The sequence below is a fragment of the Cicer arietinum genome, chromosome 4, assembly GCF_000331145.2.
Source record: "Cicer arietinum cultivar CDC Frontier isolate Library 1 chromosome 4, Cicar.CDCFrontier_v2.0, whole genome shotgun sequence".
Lineage (NCBI taxonomy): Eukaryota > Viridiplantae > Streptophyta > Magnoliopsida > Fabales > Fabaceae > Cicer > Cicer arietinum.
In genome coordinates this window covers 63,017,246-63,036,075 of record NC_021163.2, presented here as the reverse complement: position 1 = coordinate 63,036,075, position 18,830 = coordinate 63,017,246, and the positions used below count along the sequence as shown (strand labels likewise).

At 32.5% G+C, this 18,830-nt stretch overlaps 2 protein-coding genes across 6 annotated transcripts in view; both read left to right on the top strand.

Moving 5' to 3' along the window:
- Positions 1-2,030: 2,030 nt before the first annotated feature.
- On the top strand, positions 2,031-9,295 carry LOC101505223 (uncharacterized). Of its 3 annotated transcripts, none has more exons than XM_027333943.2 (11): positions 2,031-2,238; positions 2,312-2,354; positions 2,446-2,494; positions 2,639-2,736; positions 3,664-4,688; positions 5,198-5,370; positions 5,717-5,948; positions 6,840-6,975; positions 7,401-7,495; positions 7,808-7,931; positions 8,513-8,900. In XM_027333943.2, the coding sequence occupies exons 1-11, from the start codon at positions 2,165-2,167 to the stop codon at positions 8,576-8,578; spliced, it is 2,115 nt and encodes a 704-aa protein (XP_027189744.1). In that variant the 5' UTR covers positions 2,031-2,164; the 3' UTR covers positions 8,579-8,900. The 3 variants fall into 3 exon arrangements, with proteins under 3 accessions (XP_027189744.1, XP_004499054.1, XP_027189745.1); XM_004498997.4 differs by lacking the exon at positions 8,513-8,900 and adding an exon at positions 8,932-9,295 and having other exon boundaries at positions 2,033-2,238; XM_027333944.2 differs by lacking the exon at positions 8,513-8,900 and adding an exon at positions 8,932-9,295 and having other exon boundaries at positions 2,081-2,227.
- Positions 9,296-15,670: 6,375 nt separating this feature from the next.
- Positions 15,671-18,830, top strand: part of LOC101504376 (uncharacterized) — a 5,037-nt gene continuing 1,877 nt past the window's right edge. The window contains exons 1-5 of one of the 3 annotated variants that reach the window (XM_012715351.3): positions 15,671-16,280; positions 16,415-16,577; positions 16,716-16,811; positions 16,911-17,594; positions 18,067-18,430. In XM_012715351.3, coding sequence (XP_012570805.1) covers positions 16,056-16,280; positions 16,415-16,577; positions 16,716-16,811; positions 16,911-17,594; positions 18,067-18,430 — 1,532 coding nt within the window. In that variant the 5' untranslated portion in view covers positions 15,671-16,055. Of the gene's footprint in view, positions 16,281-16,414; positions 16,578-16,715; positions 16,812-16,910; positions 17,619-18,066; positions 18,431-18,830 lie in introns of all 3 variants that reach the window. The other 2 variants (XM_004498995.4, XM_004498994.4) reach the window with 2 other exon arrangements.

Genomic DNA, 18,830 nt, shown 5'->3' with positions numbered 1-18,830 from the left:
AAAATTTTATTTTATTTTTATTTTTATTTAATCCCAATTCTTGCAGTTTATTAAAATAAAACACAATGACAGAAAACAAAACAGAAACAACAACTCTGGTCCAACTTGTAATCCATTTTTCAACATCAATACTCAATCAATTATCACGAATTTTGTACTCAATTTGAAGGTAATTGAGTCTAGTTTCCAGAAAACTAAAAATCATTCAAAACGGATGTCTATAGAAAAAGTTATGACCAAAACATCACACATATATCATGCAAAATTCAAGTTAATAACATTCCTTCTATCACACTAATTTTCCTAACAATTCTTTGCAACAATAATGCTACAAATCATGAGTAAATCAGTAATGAACACATAAAAAACAGCAGCAAAATTTCAATTTACTCATTTCTACACTAATCTATTTCAAAATCCCTAAATCCAACCAAGAGTAAAATAAAAATCCTTTTCTTTATTTCAAACTCTTAAACTCTGAATCCCTAACCTATGGAACACATTATTTCCTTACATGCATGAATGAGAGATAGAAAAAGGGAAACTCACCTCTTGATTTCCAAAAATGGAGAAAATGATGGTACCCTCAACTCCTTCTACAGAGACTTCTAGCAAAATGCACTTTTCGAGTCTAGTTTCCAGAAAACTAAAAATCATTCAAAACGGATGTCTATAGAAAACTTTATGACCAAAACATCACACATATATCATGCAAAATTCAAGTTAATAACATTCCTTCTATCACACTAATTTCCTAACAATTCTTTGCAACAATAATGCTACAAATCATGAGTAAATCAGTAATGAACACATAAAAAACAGCAACAAAAATTTCAATTTACTCAATTCTACACTAATCTATTTCAAAATCTCTAAATCCAACCAAGAATAAAATAAAAATCATTTTTTCTTCCTTTCAAACTCTTAAACCCTAAATCCCTAACGTATTGAACACATTATTTCATACATGCATGCATGAGAGATAGGAAAATGGAAACCCACCTCTTATTTCCAAAGGAAGGGAGAAAATGATTGTACCCTCAACTCCTTCTACGTAGACTTCCAGCAAAATGCACTTTTCCTTTATCTTTTTTTGGGTTGTCAATGTTTCTGGTTGTTTTCTCTCTTCTTCTTCTTTTCTGCTTCTCTTCTTCTTTCTCTCACTCTTTCTTCGTCTCTATCTCACCAATTTTTTCTCTCCCTTTCTTTTCTGTTTTGCCGTTCTCTCCTCCCTTCCTCTTTTTCTTTTTTCTTTTTTTAAATTGTTTTACTTATTTTACTTTACTACTTTTCCCCTCTCTATTATTATTATTATTATTATTATTATTATTATTATTATTATTATTATATACTAACATGTAAAACATAAAAATTACTACAAATTATTTATACTAAAGAGGGATGTTACATATAATACATATAAATATATTATTATTTTTTTTTTGAAAAACTTAAATAATTATTTAATAATGAGTTGAAACTATGATTCAAACATCTTTAAATTTATCTAAAATAGAATAATTATCACAATCTCGACGATAGAATTATTTTTAAAGAATTAAAATCAGTTACAAATATTTTAACAATCAAATCAAAATTAAGACTTATAATATTAATAACATTTAATTATTTTCATAATATCAAAATAGTTGACATAATAATACTAATTATTATTATAATTATTTTATTGAAACACATTATTCTAAATTAAAATTATTAAAATCTTAATTATTTGTGATCTACCATATTTTACGATAGACACATCGTTCTAAATAATTCACATAGATTATTGATATTTATGGTCCATAAAAGCACTTAACATTTCGCTGTACATATATATATTATAGCTTTTAACTCAAAAAAAAAAAAATGGAAGACACCTGGAAGTGTTTTATTTTTACTAGACCTGAAGTATTTTATTCAAGTGATACTTTTTATGTTATATATTTATGATTATATACGGTGTTTTTACGTTTTTTAAAATAAAAATAAAAAATCAAAAAAGAGATTAGAGTGACAAAGCATGTTTAAAATTATCGGTAATGAAAGTTTAAAATTTGCAGGGAGATGCGAGGGCGAACTGCATAAGATATAAGATATAGACAAAACATAGATACTTCAGTAGAGAAAGCGGCCCACCCGGTTTAGTTTCCGACTACCAAATATGGTCGTTGCCGACTCCGGCGCCACAATCCAATCCCTCGGTTCTCTCTTCAAAGTCACTCAAGTCTTTCTCTGGTCACTGCTCATTCACTCTCTCCCTCTTCTCTCTCTAATTAGGTTTTATTTACCTTATTACCCTCTTTTACAGGGATGACGGCTTCCAGCTTCAACCATCCACTCAACTATGCTCCGTAAGTTTACATTTCCCTTCTTTCATTTTTTCACTCTATTTTGGTTTATCATAATTATCTGATTAATATTGTTCTCTTTCGTTCATATTAGGATTTGTCTGAAGCTGATCACAACTATCACGACTCAAATCCCGTTCCTGGCTAGTGCTTCTCACTCTTTTTATTTTTCACTGAAGTTGATTATTAATGAATGAAACGATTTGCATATTGGAGTTTGTTTGGGTTTTACTGATTCATTTAACTTTTTTATTTATTTTTTATTGTTTTTCTTCTGTGTTTTGCAGATTGGAGTGAGCTTGTTATCATACCCGAGGATTTGGAACTTACCAAACAAATGAATGAATTGGGTCTCCCTCTCACCTTTCACACATCAAACAACAAGGTATACAGATAAAACTGTTTTTCTCATATATATATATATGCTTTAATAGAAGCTAAGTTTTGCATTTTCAATGTCTAATTAGCAATGTTGTCAATTGTGGATAACGGAAAATAGCGATTTGTTGAAATTATGCTATACTATAGTACTATAGTACTGTAGTGCTATAGCGCTGCAATAGCTGCTACTTGACAAGACTTATTACTAAACGTGTATTGCGGAACAATAATGATGTGTTCAATTTCTGCTATGCTATAGCGCCTATTTGACAACATTGCCAAGGAGTGACAATGCTCAAGTTCTAGCTTCACTCCATGAGAGTACTAGCTCAAGCTTGGCTACTCTAAGTTCAATAGATATCAACCCCGATAATGAGTTCAAACACACTTTACTGCCCAACAAGTTAGGCAATGAACCAGGCTTGGACTTGTGTGTTTTAAAAAATGAGTATATTTGTACCAAAGATGAATATTTTACTCAAGTGATTGATTTATTTAGCCAAGTGAACCAAACTATTACTAGCTCGCAGACGAGGTTAGCTCTCGCAGATCCTGGTTTTGATTAACAAACCCTAGTTTGGATTAAGAAAATATCCCAAGTCCACCATCTGATTAAAAGGTAGTTATGGTGTGATTTTCTTGTGTGATTTTTTGCAATAAATTCAACAATATTAATAGGTGCTTTTGATACAGTGGCAATCTAAACTATTACTATAATGGAGTGTTTTAGGTGTTTATGTAAAGTTGTTTCTACAATCAAAACAGAAATGAGGATGAAATCTTCATAAACTTTGTATAGGCTGTTTTTGTAAGCTCATAAGTTAGTTAACACACACCTAGAAGACATAGTTTTATTCATGTCCTGCTCTTTATATATAAAATTATTACTTTCAGAAGTGCTATCAGTCATATGTTGTCTATCTTGTCATAGAAATGTGGACCAGTAAAAGGCAAAAGGAAGGGTGCACGTTCCAAGCAGCCACGTACTTGCAACAGTCCTGTTGATGAAACTCTAAATGAAGTGAGTGCAGAGGAGATTATTTCTCCTGCTAAATTTCATGATAAAACTAACAGTCCTTTATCTTGTATATCAATGCTGGGCCAAAGTGAACCATCCCACTGTGATGGTACAGCGGAAGTTGACATGGCCCAATGTGTCTCTGGTGAAGAGGATGATTCAACATGCTGTACTGGGTTTGCTAATGGTGTCTCCGAAGAGAAAAATAATAGTATAAATAATGAAGAAAATACTGATGCCCAGAATAATGACTTTGATCTGAAAATTGCATCTACCTCAGATACTGGAGTCTCTGCTGGAAACCATTTGAGAGGTGCTGGTGACGATGTTTGTGGGATAGAATTTGGTGAAATTGACAAAAAATGTTTCGAACTTTCACCAATTGTTTGCAAAGATACAGATTATGATACTTTTTGCAATGATGATGGTGCTGCTACATGGCAGCCACCAGCTAATGAATCAGAGACGCTTCCCATGAGTTTGGAAGGGATCGGATGTGACAGCATTGATCAGTCAAATGAATGTGGTGAATTTGGAGATTGGATGGTGTTCTGGGATACTTTCTATATGAGAAGATACTTCTACAATGTCAAAACACACACTTCTACATGGGACCCACCCCAAGGGATGGAGCATCTAGCATTTGGTGGATGTACTGAATTAGACAATAGTGAAGTTTTAAAGTCAGCAGAGGAATGCGAAACACAAAGCAGCATGAAACCACCTCAAGAAACCTTGGTGGAAGAGAGCTTATCAGGAAAGCAACACAAAGAGTATTCAGCTGAGATTGGAGATGCTGTTGAAAATTTGGTCCCTGATATTCCAACAAATAGGGAAGACCAATCTCTTCAACATTCAGATGAGAATCTTGAGAGAAGTAGTTCTAACAATGAAGTTTCATGCTGCTCAGTATTGAATACTCTGGATCATGTCGTTAGGTATTTTATGTTCTAAACTTCTAGTTTTACTTCAAGCATAAATGAAATACTCATTACTACGTTAAACTAAAGCAGATTTTTCTGGACAAGTTGCCAAGCTTGCAAATAACAGTATATGTGCTGGACCTAAATTTTTCTAGACAGCTTATACACATTGCTTAGTAAAGCCTTTCAATGTTAAAAAGTATAAACAAATTAAAGAGTTAGAAAATGTCAAGGCTTAAGATGTTAGGTGAAAGCTGTGGACTGTTAAGCTTGAACAAATTAGCATAGGTCCCGTATTGTCGCTTAAGTTTATTTTTTTAAAATTTATTTGGAAGATCATTGGCAAGAATAAAAACGAGGCTCAGATGTGATGCTGTACCAAATCCCTCAAAAGCTTTAAGCTTGTAAGTGGAGGCCAGTGATTGGTTTAGAATTCTAACAAGAAAATTAAAACAAGAACGGACGTCTCAACTAGCCTTTCTGATATATTTATCTGCTCTCCTAACAACTTACATGTTTTGCAGCTCAAACGATAGATGCATTCAAGCAACAACATCAGAGGTCAATCATACACCAATGGAAAGCATGGTAATTGATGTGCCTGGATTGGATAGTAAATTTGATCCTATCATATCAAAACAGAGAAAGAAAGTAAAAAGAAAACAGAGGCGGAAGAAATTCTATTATGAAATTGAAGGTTTGAGCTGAATGCATTATTATTGAAACTGCTTCTACCGTATGCCTGGCTTCTGCAATATGTTGCTATTCTACTGAATCTTGAACCTAATTGGTTCCAATTTTATGACAATACTTTCTAAGGAGTCAAATACATATAACACTTGATAGATGCTTATGAGTATTTTGCTGTTGTAGCTATTAAATAGCTAGGATTCTAGATAGATGCCTGTATGATTGATAAAAACTAATATGCCAATGTCATGCAAGATATTGAGGCCTGCATATAGATTATGTTCAGTAGTTGCAATATGCTGTTCAAAATTGACAGCAATATATCCTTACAATAAACATTCTTCATTTTACAGATCTCCAATTTGATAATATGCCTGAAGCTTATTCTGCTACAATTGGCAAATATTGGTGTCAGAGGTATATTTTATTCTCTAGATTTGATGATGGTGTACAAATGGATGAGGAAGGATGGTTTTCGGTCACTCCGGAGGTTATTGCTCAGTATCAAGCATCACGTTGTGCAAGTGGCACAATAATTGACTGTTTCACCGGTGTTGGTGGGAATGCTATCCATTTTGCACAACAGTGAGTAGTGGCTGTTAATTAGTCATGTTTCAATAGCTGATAAGTTCATTTTGTTTTTGGTTACTGTGATGGATAATGTTTACTGCTGTATTGTATTCACCAAAGTCGGAATGATTTGAAATTTTTAAAGGAAAAGCAAGAAAATTAGCATTTGTTAGATTTAGCAACTTGAATAACAAGATAATGTAGTAAGGGAGAAACGGTAAAGATGCTCATAGGTTTGTTGATATGCTCGCATTTATACCCAATACCTCCTTTGTGTTCTTTATTGTTTTGGATTCAGTATGATGATATCAGCCTACCTGAGTTCCTTCATGTTTTCAAGGGATAGTTTATGGCTGCAACATCACAATTCTTTTTTTTACCTGATTAAATATTGACGTATACAATGTAGCATATTTCTGTTTCACTAAATGGTTTTTGTTCTGAGTTGATTGTTCACCTGGTGATTTCCAAATTTAATTCTTAAACACTTGCTCGATTCTGTGAGCAATATTTGTTTATGTATAAATGGCGTGATTATAGGCGCTCATTGGGTCACCACACGCTGCAGTGAATAATATTAGGATATATTCATATTTGTTCTCCTCGTATTTAGTTTATATATGTATTTATTCCACTTTATTTAGTCTAGTAATTGGCAATATTCATTTCATATGATTCTTAATTATAACTGGATAAAATGATAACAAAATCTCTTGTTTTATGTAGGCTAGTGATTCATGTTGGCTTCTTGTTGTAGTTTCATTATAAAACATTATTCAAGATAACTAATCTATTTTGTAGGTAGAACATTGTTACATTGGTAAAATATTTCTGTCTTCCCCTGAGAAAGTTCTTTGAAGATGATTGTTGATTCTATTCTTGGCAATGAATTATTTGATATTACAGGTGCAGACATGTGATTGCAATTGATATTGATCCATTGAAGATTGATTATGCTAGACATAATGCTGCTATTTATGGGGTGGATGATAAAATTGACTTCATTATGGGTGACTTCTTCCACTTGGCACCAAAGTTAAAGGTACCAAAGTTTCCATTTTTACATGTTTTTGCTGTTTTGCACGAGGGAGTCAATACCAGCCATAATTGATGTTTTAACCATGCCACTTATATTTTGGATTTTTTAAAATATGGGTAACATCTATGTTCTGAAAAGGTGAGATTAACGCTTCAGGTTTTTTTTTTCCATCCTTATCTGTTTAATTGTGATCTCTTGCCTCTCCCTAACTCCACCAAACCTAGGTGATACTTGTACTATGCACTGTTGTTTACCGGACATATTTTATCCTCATCTGTATCCTCTTAATGTATATGATCTCCCTGTTTAACTTGTATGTGATTTCTATTTGCAAAGCGTGTATCCAAAATATTGAGAAAGCCATTATGGGCTTCATATTAACAGCTTGCACTTTTGGGATAGTTGATGACAACTATATTGTCTTGCAGGCTGACACTGTTTTCCTATCACCACCTTGGGGTGGACCTGATTATGCAAAGGTTGCGACTTATGATATGAAGACAATGCTTAGACCGCATGATGGGTAGGTAGATGTTTGTCTTTACTCCCTCTAGTCTGTATATAAGCAAAACAAAATGGTTATTTAAAAATATCAATTAATTGAAAGGTATTTTAGGAATACTATAACTAAATTTGATGGAGTTAGTTAAAATTTCGTTATGTTTTGGACCATCAAACATGACTTTTTGTTGGTTATATTCATATGATCGGAGGGAGTAGTTTTCATCTTAATTTTATCTTCTAGTTATATCTATAACACTATTTTGCTGTATAGGTATGTTAGTTAGATACATAAATTTCCCTCCCATTTTAACTAAATACTGCTTCTATGTAGACATACTCTATTCAATGTTGCTAAGGAGATTGCTTCTAAAGTTGTCATGTTCCTTCCACGAAATATCGATTTCAACCAATTGGCAGAGATATCTCTATCTGCCTGTCCACCATGGTCACTAGAGGTAATTTCAACTTTTTGTCTGTTTGATATGCTTTATTTGGGAAGTTTAATTGATAAAAACCCTCTACCATTTTAGACAAAAAGTAGGGGGCGGGGAGATGGACAATGTCCTGCTTTGAATGTGAATAATTTTTTGTCTTTTGTGTGAAGAGGGTTGTGGTATGCTATTGAGATAAAGTTTAACATGATCAAATCAGTGAGTTCTTACATAAAATGTAGGCGTAGTATGATAATTTATTTATGTGCATAATGTGGTACTCTTTGTCTCTGTCTTCCATAAAATAAAGTTTATGATAATCAAGTTCTCACTCATCATGTGGTAACTCTTAGTTTTCATTTTTTATTTTTTGTACGACAAATATACTACCTTGTTTCAAAAATTTTAAAATATTGTAAACAAAAATTTTTGTTTCTTTATTTCAAATTTTGTACGTGAAATGGTAAAAACAATAGTTTCTTGCACAAAACTTTGCAAACAAGATACATGTGACTGTTTCTTGGGCAAATTTTTTAAAACAAGAAACAAAGTGAAATAAGGTAAATATTTTTGTAATTAAAAATGTAAATATGAAATGTTTTCAGCAAACATACAGACCAGTGGCTTTAGTATCATTTTGTTACATCAATGCTTCAGAAACTGCTATGTAACTAGGTGAGTTCGTTTTAGCTTCAACTTCTAAGGTCTACTAAGAATTTTATTAGTATAAAATTTATAAACTCTAAACTAATTACTATATCAAACCTTAAAGGAGTTACCAATAGAATATGTGACATAGATGTAAAATAGGAGGAACACTCATGTATACATAGGGAAGGAAAAAAAAGCATACCACACTATGGTTCTCAGTGCTACATTACCTTGGTGAATTTATGTGAAGTATATTGACAGATGAGGAACTTATTATATGTTTTATATGGCAGTATAACATAATTATTTTGGTTGGTATGGACTGTATGGTAGCTTTTTCCCTAGTAAATTAACTCTTCTATCATGGTTCTAGGTGGAGAAAGTTCATTTAAATGGAAAATTGAAAGCGGTCACAGCTTATTTCAGTCAGGTATCAGTTGGAGGGTGTTGAGTTTTAAAGCCTAGCTGAATAGATTTTTGAAGTTATGCCCCTGGTATATATTATACATGTTTTCCTGAGCGATTGTAACTTAGTTTCCGGAATGTCACAATAACTATTATTAATCCTAGTTAAAATGTAAACTGTGTTACTTTTAGCCTAGGTGTACAGAAAGAATGGTTTCAGGGACCCAAATTCCCTACATTTGGGATTCCCTGCATGAATACATTTGGGACATTGGTGATCGTTCGATTGAGATTGGATGATTCAAATATAAACTTAGTAATTTTTAATTATACTTAGCTTGGAGAAATATGTATTTTTCTGAACCGTCTAATCTCAATACCATGGCTCACGAAGTCCAACAGCATGAACGCAGGGATTTTTTTACTGCAGCAAATCCGATTTCATTTTTCAGGCTGGGGAACACAGTAGGTACGGCTGGATCATTTGGAGGTTAATAAAATAGGTTGCCCTGCTACAAAACTTCTTTTGGTAATGTTGTGGGTAGATTCATTTTTTTTTTTGACTTTGTAGAATATCAAAGAATGTGATAAATGACATAAAAAAAAATTCAAATAAAATAATTGTTTCGTTGCTAGATGTTATTACAATGGGATCAAAGAAAGGTTGATTTAATCTCATACCACGAATTAGAGGTAAAAAAAGTTTGATTTAATCTCATACCACAAATTAGAGGTAAAAAAAGTTTGATTTAATCTCATACCACAAATTAGAGGTAAAAAACAAAGATATTGGCTGAAATTGAATTGAATGAAATACATACTTTCAGGTATCATTCTATCGGTTATATTTTAAAAAGATCAAACATAAAATTTAGTAACATTTATTTTGTTTATTTAAATTCATTTCATCCTTTACTATCAATTTGATTTTGACATAGCATTTGGATGGCAATTTTGTTGAAATTATAGTGGTTCACCGAAATTTTAGAGTGGTTCACCGAAATTTTGTCGAAATTACAGTGGTTCACCGAAATTTTGTCGAAATTACAGTGGTTCACCGAAATTTTAGAATGACAATTATAGTGGTTCACCGAAATTTTATCGCTTTCACCATAAAATCAAACAAGTATTAAATATTTGTCCATAAGTGTTGAGGAGGTCTAAGGCCAAGTACCACTGTAAATATTTTAGAGAAATAGGTCTTAATAATTGAGAGTTTTGTTGGAATGTAAGTGAAGTTTGATGAATATTCATTATGAAGGAGGAAAATTTTCTTGTGAATCTATGCAATTTTATCCTTCAATAGTTATGCCCATTATTAGGCATCTATTATTGCCTTATTTTTGTTTCGTAGTTGCCCCCTGGTAGCTTTCCCATTGTGTAAGGAGTTTGGCAATATCCCCCCTTACATGAATCAGAAAATCTATTACTTCAGTAAACTTATTCAGCGTATTGAGAACATGAAAACGGTAGGATATTTTCTTTGTTTAATACTAATTACTTAGGAAAACTGTTGAAGGGGCCTTGAAGGTAGCTTTTCCCATTGTGTAAGAAGTTTGACAATATCCTCCTAATAATATTACTTACGTAAACTTATTCAGGATATTGAGAACATTAAAACGGTAGGATATTTTTCTTTGTTTAATAATTACTTGGAAGATTGTTGAAGGGGCCTTGAAGGTGAATTGACTTTTGTTGTGCAATATAGATGCAATGGTAATTCTTAGTGATTAGTGAGTATTGACACCAAAGGTAAAAGTAATTATAGTACTGTGTCAGCTACCAATGTCTCTCAAGTTTAATTGAGTAACCCACCCTACTTTCAATAACTTTAATAACCCACAATCTTCGCCTAAATCTTTTCTTTATGTACTACATTTGTCCCCACACAACCTTTTTACTTATTTAATCACAATAACACATCATCCATTAATTTAACGCAAACAAGATTAAGGAAGTTTGTGAAGGAAGATTTGCCAGAAGAGCATGAGTAGTCCTAGCCCATGTCCCATTCGATGGAATCAGAATGGCATATGATATGAGGTCACACATCGAGGTAGCAATTAATTAAACTATAGAGCTAAGACTTTAAGTTGATTACTATTTTCTATTTATGCCCTTCAAATATAACCTAATGTGGATGCTTTAATTGCGCCTTTGCTATATTTTCTCCATATGGCACTATTTATTTGACAAGCTTGCATTAATTTTTACCAAATATGTTGTCAGAATAGGACATCACATGCACGAGCCTTCCTGCATATAAATCCCAAACATTATTTAAAAAATTAATAAAATTAAGGAGAAATGGACTCAAAGACTTGAAATTTTGTCGTGACCAAAAGGTGTATGGCTGGCAATTCCAAAATAAACTTCTTCTTTTTTTAATCTATTTCTTCTTTTCCTTTTCTCTTTCCTTTCTTACTAAGATTGCAAAATTAAATTGTAGAGAACACGAAAATTGTGTTCCCCACCTACCTCATATTCAAATTCCCGACATTATTATTTTTTTCGATCACATTTTGTCATTTTCAGTGATCATTGGCCCGTTCTTTTTAAAACGAATGTATTGTTCGTATGAATGAAATATTATTATTTTCTTGCCTTCATTAATTATCCGAGTTCATGAATTATTAATATTTATTCTTATTACTTATACTTCACTCTCTATCTCTCTTACCAAATCAAACATTATATTCCCTTAATAAAAGAAATATTAATTGTTGACCTCTATTTTGATACCAAACTCACATTCATATAATAATTTGTTAATTTATTTACATATCAACTTAGAATGTAAAACTATAAATAGATGCAGCTTATTATAGGTACTAGCATTTAGAATTATAGAATAGGACAGCCTAATCATATTACAAGTTAAAAATATTGGACGGTCTTTATGCTTTTATTTGCTTTCTCTTTCTAATGATTAATTTAATATTCTTTTTTTCTTTTGTACAATAGTTTAATTTTCTTAATCGGGTGTATGGACCCTCATAAAACTAAAACATACATAAACAAGTTACATAGTATTCAATTTAAGTTTAACTTATAATCTACATAGTATTTAACTTAAGCTTAACTTATTATAATCTTTGTCATCGTCTTGTATTATTTGTATTCGCTCATTCTCTCGGTGCTCGGTCCACAATTCTATTCTCTCAATCTTTTTTTCAAGTTTGAAGTAACGTCTATTCGAGATAGACCAATACAAATAACGAAAGAAAGAGAAAGATAAGTTCAACTAGGTGTTTAGGAAGAGAAAAGATGAGATATAACAATTAAAAACTGGTCAATATATAGGATTAGATAACTCAACTAATTTAAACTAGGAGAGTGTTTATTTTGCGGTTGAAAATTTTATTTTCAAGAATAACTTTTTCATAAAAGAGGGGGTGCATATGGTATAAATATAGTAAGGAGAGTGTGTAAGGAAATAAACCATTTAATCATGGAAACAACTGAATCAAAACAACCTAATACCATCACATCTTCAATATCTCTTCCCAAAATCTGTAAAAAGACCGATTCCCATAAGATAGAAAATCTTATTGAATACACTTATGTTCCTGATGATGTACAAATTGCTAAAACCATACCACCTCTTCTGAGCCCTTATAATATCTTTAAAAAAACAAAGATCTTTCACCAGATCTATCAGAAACCTAATCACAACTCATCGTCCTCACATGAAAGAATATATTCAGTCTTCACGACTTGATCAGTGTAGCCTCAAGGCGACAAATCAAGAGTAGTGTGTTGATTTAGAGATTCCTCATAATCTTATAAATCATTGAAAAAATGAAGGATATACATCTCTACACCTTGGAGCTGTCAGATTGATCCTTTCTCTCCATGGAAGGAAAAATCTCTCTGTTTTCTGTAAGATAGCGTTGTTAGACTCTAGCTATCTTCACTATGAAAACGCAGTAATCAGAATTTTTCTGACTTCATTGCATGCAGGAAGTGTAGTTCTCACTATCTTTTCAAATTACAACATAAGTCTTAATGACAGTACTTTATCCACAAGGCTAAAGGTCCAAGTTCAGATCACCGGATCTGACCAAGTCCCGGAAGCCATGTCAGACACTCTCCATCACCAAATAATCTATCGACTTCAAAATCATTCGATAGATTTACCACTCACAGGATGTTCTTCGAATTCATTATTGGTAATCATCAATAAAGAAGAAGAAACACCCTCTATTGTCCAAATCCCTAGAAGAATGTCAAGAGAAGAATTGACACAACTGATTCCTCTTGAATGGATCACAAATTACGAAAAGATACAACAAGACATAATGCCAATCCAGTCTCAAGAAGCAACTTTCAAGAGATCATCTGTTGACAAGACAATCAAGACGATATTCAGAAACCCAAATTAACTCACCTTCTCCGATCTTCTAAACTTTGATGATTCAACCAATGATGATTTTTTTTTTTAAAACTATTTGATTTTATCTTCATTTTGCGAAATTTTTATTACCACCTCTTTCTATAGAAATAAAATAATTGAAATAAGTGAAATTATCTCATTCTTTAAAACCTTTATATCCATAAATAATTTTTTTCAAACCTCCTAATAAACACAATCATACTCAAAACAATGTTTATATTTACTCTTAACAAACAAACACCCTTAAAGAATGTAATTCCTATACTAAAAAACAAACGCCTCTTAGAGTTGAAGGTGCAATAATTAAAGATCAAATTCGAATAAAAAAGAAAAATATTAGTTATACTAAAAAAAAAAGTCTATCAGAATGTCTATCTATATTTTACGCTAACAACGATTATATTAACCATGTTTATATTTCCTCTTTCCTCTTCTTCTAATATTGGTTGATACAGTAGTAAAATAATTAATAACCATTTTTAGCTCTTTTTCCCTTAATTTTCAACTTCCATTTCAATAGTTAGCAAAACTAAAAGACGGAAGATTTTTTTTCTTCTTCTATAATGTAAAACAATGCGGGATGAATTTTATCACGAGTAGGCACTAGATGAATGTAACTTTGGCACCCATTGATGAATTTTACACATATTAATAAATGATATTTGAATTTGAATTGGAAATCAAATTCAAGCCATACTTTTTTATGAGAAGTTACAAATTTTTATGGTTTAAAAAAGTTACGAAATACTTTTGACTTTAGACCAATCAGTGACAATACACTAATAGATCAGGCGTATGAGTGTAAAACATCAGTAGAAAAAACTACACCATCACTCTAGTATTGATGAGGCAACCGAATTATGGACTAAATAATTTTAAACAAGGATTCTACTAATCATTTGGTCCCCCATTAACAATAATAAAGGATAAAAAAAATTCATTAACGTGGTAACCATAAAAGCAATTTACGTACTTTAACACCAAAAGTTAGAAAGAATGGTTAGTGGCGATCAAGTAGGACCTCTCAATCCTATGCATGCCTCGCTTAATAGTCATCATTATCATACTATTGGTTCTCAAATAGTACTCGTTCCAATAAAATATAATATAAGTAAAAAAAATATTTTTTTTAAATAATACATGTATCTAAATTTAAATTAAATATATTAGTTTTTTTTAAAAATATATATATATATATATATTTAATTCATAGACGAAATGATTAATACCACAAAAAAAAAATATAAATAATTATAAAATTTTTAATACGAATATGAGATATAATATTTAGTGTATCAATTCCGACATTTATTAGTTGAATTAAAATTTGAGGACTTTTATTTATTTTATTCAAAGATTGTTAAATTAAAAATCAACTATTACTCCATATAATTCACATTTCGAGAGTCATTCCACTCAAAAAAAATATATTATGGTTGTTTCATAAAGAGTTGATTAAATTCCACGGTCAATGGTAATTAGGACCATTCAACATCACAAAAAAACATTTCTATCTTCACAATAAATATTTCTATCTTTTGATTTACAAAGATAATCAAAATTCAACTCAAAGACACCTTCACAATAAAATATTTCTAATATCTTTTGCATGGTCTACAAACTATAAGTTTATAAGAGGTGCAATTCAATTCAGTTGTGACATATGACCATATGGAGATGAACTTTATCCGAGGTTAAATATTTGAGGGAAGCTTAATTTTTTTAGTTTCATCTCAAAGGTGCACTAGTATGTATATACTCATGGATTAGAGTTACATTACATGTACAATTTAATTTTTTAGGTAGATTTTTTTTTTTTTACAAATATAAATTTTGATTTTAAAATTTAAATTATTTGATTTTAATTTAACAACCGACACAATATGACTGCATAGAGTCATAAAAGTGTAACTTTACTTAAATTTAATTTGTATATTTACAATAGTTAATTATCATATTTTTATCCTAAAAATTATAATAATCGAAACAATTTAATTTTTAAATTTTAGATAGACCAAAGATATGATATGCCTTCAGGAACACTTTAATTTTTAAATTTTAGGTAGACCAAAGATATGATATGCCTTCAAATTAATGAGTAGAATTTGCAGTAAAATTAAATCAAGAAGTAAGAAAGAGTAATAATTTTTACTTTATGATGGATGACCCAAGCAATTTTGTCATTTCATAAATTTAAATAAGTAAATTACCAAATCCTTACTATAACTTTGAAATCAAAACAATGATTCAGTTATATGAAAAGATATAATAAAGTCTAAAGCAATAGAGCATGACTCACTTTCAGTAGCCGCTCCATCCCTCCCATCACATTCATTCATCTACAACTAGAAATAGAACCTATTCCGTTGTAACCTGTCATTGTCCTTTCAAAATGCCTGCATAGCTTTAGCTTAACATATCTTACCTCACCATATGCTTACAACACACATTTAATTTGACTCACACGACAATGACATATTATTTTTATTATATTAAATCAAATTAAAAAAAAAAACTCAATAACCATTTTATTTTATTTTTTCACACTAAAAGTAAATATAGCAATACCCGCCATATCTACTCTCTGCCTCTGTGTATTGTGTTTGGTTATTTTTTCTCCAACTCTTTCTTTCTCTCTGACAAATGCAAATTCAAATGCGAATGCAAATGTAAATGCGAATCGATGTTTGTTGAGAATGCGTGAGTTAGGGTTTAACGAACAACGAAGGTCGTGGAGGCGTGCCGGTTCAAGAAGAGGTAACGCCGGCGTCGGTGGCGGTGGCGATACAAGCCCTGACTCTGTTATCTTCACTCTCGAATCAAACTTGAGTCTCTTCTCTTCTAATTCCGCTAGCGTGGATCGATGCTCCTTCGCTTCTGATGCTCATGACCATGACTCTTTAACCTCCGAAATCTCACTGGTACTTCAACCATTACATTGCATTGAATCGTTCATTTTCTTAACGACAACAACAATTGAAATTCGTATAATGAAATTTAACTTATAAGTTTGAACACGAACACGATGAGAGAATCTAGTGTTTTTCATTTGCAGCATTTGGCAGGGAACGTTGATTTTGCTCCGAGTGAAAGCTGGAGCGGTCCAGATCCGGATCCGGATCCTAACAGAAAACAACAACAACATGCAGATTCAGATTCAGTACAGAAAAAGAAGCTTCATCGAACACTTTTCTCTGGAAAGGAAGAAAAAACAAAAGGTGCGTTACATTCACGTTCGCATGCACTTCCACTTTCTTTTTTTTTTCTTTTTTTTTTTTTTGTTGAAAGAAAATATTTTAAAAAAGAACGAAAAAGTGAATTTGTTACATACTTGCATTGCACTATCCACATCACAGTGCAAAAGGAAGAAGACAGTGACGTTGACACTGAAGACGGAAATCAGCTTTCGGAACTTGATTCGGCGAGAAACTCTTTCTCTCTAGCTCTCAAAGGTAGTTACTAGTTACAATTTCAATTTATTAATTATTTTACAATTCGAGCTTAGTTTATTTATTTTTTGTTGAGTTTGTTTTTTTGTACTTTGATTGAAGAATGTCAAGATCGGAGATCGAGGTGTGAGGCACTATTCAAGAAACAAGATCGTCGAAGACCTGCTTCGTTAGATCTGAACAATGCAAATGCAATCGGAACTGTTTCTTCGCCTCGATTGGGAATCGGAGCTATGAAGAAGAGTTCACTTCCGTCTCGGAGATCTGGCACCGGCACTGGAACTGGAACTTTTCCGAGTCCCGGAACTCCAAATTATCGTCATTGTCAAGGTGGTGTTGCAATGCAAAAAGGTTGGAGTTCTGAGAGAGTTCCTTTGCATACTAGTGGAGCCCGCAAGCAAGTTGGTAATGGTGCTACAGCATTGAGTTTCAACAACGGGAGAACGTTGCCGTCTAAGTGGGAAGATGCTGAGAGATGGATTTTGAGTCCTGTTTCGGGTGATGGAACTGGAAGGGCTTCACAACTTCAACAGCCACAGAGGAGGCCCAAGTCGAAGAGTGGTCCATTAGGCCCACCCGGTGTTGCTTATTATTCGTTGTATTCACCTGCAGGTCCTTTTTTTGATGGAGGGAATTTTATGGGAGCTTCACCTTTTTCTGCAGCTGTTAATGTTTCAGCTGATGGGTTTACGAATAGTTCTGGTGGCAACGGTGGAGTGCTTCCCACACGAATGGATCCTTGCATGGCTCGCTCGGTTAGTGTACATGGCTGCTCTCAGATGCAGGGTCAGTCGTCAATTCCTGCCCGAGGTTGTTATGCTATACTTTATATATTATATCCCTTGATCGAATTTTACCTTATCTAGTTTTGAGTTGTGATTTTGATGTAATTCATTAGTCAAGTTATGCTTGAGCTTGAGAAATGTCTTTGACTTGGCGCATTCAATTCTAGGGAAATCATATGTTTCAGTTAAAACTCAAATGAGTTCATCGTCTATCTTTTCTGAACTCTTCATACTGTGTCATTCTGTTTTAACTGTTGTTGCAATGTGAGCTATCGGATTTATGGTAAGCATTCTGCTTTGCTGACTGCTTTATCTCTCGACTGAGCAAATCCAGGTCATGGAAATATTACGCTTAATGATGTTATAACTAGTTTTGATGACATATCATGTTAGTATTGCGTGATTTTGAAACTACACTTCTGCGCACATGATATAACTTTTTTTTTCCTTTTTATGTTGGTTCCAATTTACAGAGGAGAAGTTTGATGGTTTTAAGGATGCGGGTACCAATGTATCTCCTGCTGTTTCAAGGAGGGATATGGCAACCCAGATGAGCCCAGAGGGTAGCTCATGCTCCTCTCCCAATATGAGAACTTCTTTCTCTGCTTCCACTCCACCTGTCCTGCCTGTCACAGAGTTGCAGAGTGTCTCTTTCTCTAGAATGGATATCAGGGATGTGCAGGTAGATGAACGTGTAACCATGACACGATGGTCCAAGAAACACAGGGCTCTATTCTCTGGTAGAGGTTCAGAAAATGTTGACAGCTGGAAAAAGAAAGAAACAAGCACTCAATCTTCATCTTGGGACATTTCTGAAAGCTCAAAGACTATTTCAAAGTATGTATACTTTTGTATTGCATCAATTTTGTTCAATATATTTATCAGGTAAATAAAGAAGAATGATTTCTGCTAATAAGAAGTGAAGTTTTCCATTGGAAGTCGACTTCCTCCTTCTCGCTCTGCTCTTGACCAAATCAATGAGCTACCTTAAAATTGTAGTTAATGATGGTACCACAATAAATGGAGTTTGTAGAATTTATTGTGATGGATTCACTAAATTGATGGTACCACAATAAATGTTATTGGCAATGCAATGATTTAATTGAAATGCTACGTGTGTAGTTGTCAGGAATCTCTATTACTATTTGAATATGGCACAAATTGACCATCCTTATCCAATTCAAACTAGAAAATAGAAAATTTATAAAGTATTTGATTTGACAATTGTATTCCTGCT

Excerpts from the sequence above, each read along its gene's own strand:
- LOC101505223 (XM_004498997.4), top strand. The coding sequence starts at position 2,165 with ATGGTCGTTGCCGACTCCGGCGCCACAATCCAATCCCTCGGTTCTCTC. Across the intron at positions 2,239-2,311 it reads GTCACTCAAGTCTTTCTCTG|GGATGACGGCTTCCAGCTTC; the intron begins GTCACTGCTCAT and ends CCTCTTTTACAG. Across the intron at positions 7,496-7,807 it reads ATGCTTAGACCGCATGATGG|ACATACTCTATTCAATGTTG; the intron begins GTAGGTAGATGT and ends GCTTCTATGTAG.